The sequence below is a fragment of the Populus trichocarpa genome, chromosome 4 (genome assembly GCF_000002775.5).
Source record: "Populus trichocarpa isolate Nisqually-1 chromosome 4, P.trichocarpa_v4.1, whole genome shotgun sequence".
In the NCBI taxonomy this organism is placed as follows: Eukaryota; Viridiplantae; Streptophyta; class Magnoliopsida; order Malpighiales; family Salicaceae; genus Populus; species Populus trichocarpa.
This window is the reverse complement of record NC_037288.2, coordinates 461,708-465,069: the sequence shown is the minus strand read 5'-3', so window position 1 is coordinate 465,069 and position 3,362 is coordinate 461,708. Positions and strand designations below refer to the sequence as shown.

Genomic DNA, 3,362 nt, shown 5'->3' with positions numbered 1-3,362 from the left:
TCTTGCGCACATTGTTTTCAAGGTTGATGAATAAACAAGTCATTGGGGTATGAAAACAAGAAAGAAATTAAGGGAGCAATTAATGGATAAGACATTGATCATTAATGGAAGATGGGAAACTTATGCTGATCATTTTTTTGTGTATTGATCGATGATCATCTTCTTCACTGAAAAATCTGAAACAGATTATTGAACATGAAATGACAAAAAGAATGAAGCTTTGTGTTTTTACTTGATTTCTATCCCTCCCCCACAACAAAGACCGAGAAAAAAAAGAACAGAAAAATATGAACATCTGAACCTCATTCTCACCCCTTAAAAAGAAGGGGATTAAAAAAAGAAAAGAAAGAAATTAATTAACTGTTCATAAGAAACAAAAAAATTAATAAGAGACATGTCTAATTAATTTCTGTTGCTTGTGTTGGTGGCATTGCTATTGCTGTTGTTGTTGTTGGTGTTGGTTGTGGTGTTGCTGCTGCTGTTAGCACCACCAATGATGGAGCTGATGGCAGCTGCAAGTGCTGCAGTGAAATTAGGATCAGCGGTGATGGCGGCAGTGGCAGCACTCAATGTGTCATGAGACAGGGAAGGTTGTTGTCCTGGGTGAAATATTTGGGGTTGAGCTTGGTGGCCTAATTGTGATGACCCTATATCTTGAGACAATTGGAGACCGGAGAATTTTGATTGGTTGTATAGGGCTTGACCAAAAACCTGAGGCAATTGTGGAGCTGTGACTAAGGCGAAATTCTGGGGTTGGCCTGGGAAAGGGACTTGGAATTGTGTAGGAGGTCTTTGGAATTGTAGAGGGTTTGTATTTTGAGTGAGGTCCAATGTTACAGTAGGGAACGGAGCTGAAGCTGAAATCGTTGCCATACTTGATGAGCAACCTGGGAGGATTGCTCTTGCTAGCAAATTTGGGTTCATCATGCCATCTGCACTTGACATTGATCCTGAAAGTAACATAGTTGCAGCTGCTGTTGTTGTTGACGCCATTGTCATTGCAGCTGGAGGTAGAGGGTGGTTGTGATTGCCTTCATAAGTTGTGATCAAGATTGTCTTATCCTCCGCGCAACGTTGAACCTGCAATTGATCATCAAATTAAATCACATTAGTTTTAGCCATGATTTTTCTTAAAATATAGACACAAAATCATTTCAAGTGAGAATCAGGAAATGGACTAAAACATACTTGTTTGCGAACTGGACACCCAACTGCCATGGTGCACCGATAATAAGCTCTCGGACATGGATTTCCTTTCGCCATCTTCTGACCGTACTTTCGCCATTGGCAGCCATCAGAAATCTGGAATTGATCAAACTTTAATTAGTTCCACACTAATATTTCAAAATTCAATGAAAATCTTGAACAAGTCTAGCTATTACATACCATGGGAGCCTCCGATCGTGCACGAACCGAAACACGGGCTTTTCTCATGGTTGCCTCGGCAGATTGTTCAATAGCCTTGTTGGCAGAACTAGCAGGATTCAACTTTTGAACCTTGTTAGGATTCCAGCCTTGTGATTCTGATTCAGGACTCTCGTCTCCGCCAATTCTCTTTCCATCTCGGAAACTAGAATTCTCTTGATCATGTGGAACCATCTCAAGTTTACCATTGTTTTTCGTCGAAGCTGCTTCGAAATGATTTTGAGGTGTTACAGAACGAGTCCTCTCTTCGGACGATGAATTGGATATCTCATCAGTCTCAGCTGAAGGTCCTAGATCCATGAATTGTCTAGGCACCATCTCATGTTTCTTTTCCTCGGAAGATTTTGCATCCACAGTCTGAACACATGAAAAACAAATAATTTAAGCTATTCGGACCAGCATAGTGTGTAATACAATCATCATGTCAAGAACATACGCTTGGAATTGTAATAATTACAGAAAAGTAATCACCTCCTGTTTGTTATCGCTTTCAACTCCATGGTTCCGTTGTTGTTGTTGTATCAATGCTACAAAATGCATTTGTAAGGCACTGTAATTGTTGGTTACTTGACTAAGCATGTCTTTCAACCTTTGATTTTCTGCGTTCATTTTTTGAAGTTCCACTTGCAATTGTGCTAGCTGCAGCATATACAAAAAAATCCTTAAGTGGGAAATCTTCAAAAAATAAAAAATAAATCAAAATCGATCCTCTTTTTAATCTTGTTAATTAATTATTACCTCAACATTCTTTGATCTCTTATCATCAGCGTCAGATGAAACTCCATCATCCACAGTTGATTGATCACTTCTAGCGTAAGCAGTTAGAAGGTGCAATCCAGTCTATATTTAGAAACCAAAAAAAAAAAATCAATATCTCTATTTGTAGAAAAACTATAATTAAGCCATAATTCAATATATATATATATATTTCTCTTACATTTACATCAAGAGCAGCACTGGACCTTGGAGCAACTTCAGCAAGAGAATTCTCCTTCTTAACAATAACACTTGTGGATTTAGAATCATGGCCATCAACCCTATTGATCATCTCCTTAAAGAAGTCTACTTCATGAGCAGCAGCAGATGATACCTCTTCCTTGCCGGCAGAAAGACTGACCGGAAACTGAAACATACTATTATTAATATTCCTAGAATCTGCCATGTTATGATCAGAACTGAAGTCCCTTTTGACCTTCAAAAAAGAGCCAACCGGGCTGTTGTTGCTGTTGTTGCTAGAGAAGACAGAAACGGGATCAGAAGCAAGAGTAAGACCCCATCCTTTGTCCATAAATGAAAGCAAGAAAGAGTGAAAGAATAGGTAACAAGAAGAAATGCAAGAAAAGAAGAGAGATTTTCTTGAGAGAAAGAGAGAGGTGTCTGTCTGTGTGTGTGTTTTGTGGGCAAAGTCTTTGAAGTCTTTTACCGGTGCAATGAGCTCGGCTATAAAAAGGGTTGGAAGGGTGGACCAAAAGGAGAGAGATTTATTTATATTTTAAAAAAACAAATTAGTTTATTTTTTTTTATTTTTTGGATTGAAATTTGATTTATTTAGAAATCGATGGGATTTTTTATTGGTTGCGTCAGGTGGTGCGTCAGGACTTCTCCAGCTGGCAGTAATGGCATATTCTTATAGGAGCCTTGCCGCATGATGTTTAGACTTTTAGTGACTTGGCAAGAAATGGTTAATTTGTTAATGGATACCCATATAGATTAAGTGGATAATCCATCTGTGCCATGGCCTCTAATAATATCTTGATGCTAATATTTGAAAAAATAAAGAATTATAGTGTTAAAAATAGATTTTAGCGAGAGATTTTATGGTATTTATACTATAAATTAATTTTATAGTTTGAATACTATAAATTATTGTGGTTTTAATGGCAAAATTTAACTAAAAAATAAGATTAGAATTTATGATTTTTCTTGTTATTTTAAAA

At 37.3% G+C, this 3,362-nt stretch overlaps 1 protein-coding gene across 1 annotated transcript; it reads right to left on the bottom strand.

Moving 5' to 3' along the window:
• Positions 1-201: 201 nt before the first annotated feature.
• Positions 202-2,852, bottom strand: LOC7479058 (probable WRKY transcription factor 31). The gene is made up of 6 exons (XM_024600078.2): positions 2,363-2,852; positions 2,164-2,265; positions 1,897-2,064; positions 1,387-1,782; positions 1,189-1,302; positions 202-1,080 (listed from the first exon to the last, which is right to left on the bottom strand). Exons 1-6 carry the CDS (start codon positions 2,711-2,713, stop codon positions 403-405), a joined length of 1,809 nt encoding a protein of 602 aa, XP_024455846.2. The 5' UTR covers positions 2,714-2,852; the 3' UTR covers positions 202-402.
• Positions 2,853-3,362: the final 510 nt, after the last annotated feature.

What these genes read in the sequence shown, in the direction of transcription:
- LOC7479058 (XM_024600078.2), bottom strand. Translation starts at nt 2,713, where the DNA reads ATGGACAAAGGATGGGGTCTTACTCTTGCTTCTGATCCCGTTTCTGTC. An exon ending in GTGCTGCTCTTGATGTAAAT is followed by an intron (nt 2,266 to 2,362) that starts GTAAGAGAAATA and finishes TTCTAAATATAG; the next exon opens with ACTGGATTGCACCTTCTAAC. An exon ending in GGTGTCCAGTTCGCAAACAA is followed by an intron (nt 1,081 to 1,188) that starts GTATGTTTTAGT and finishes GATCAATTGCAG; the next exon opens with GTTCAACGTTGCGCGGAGGA.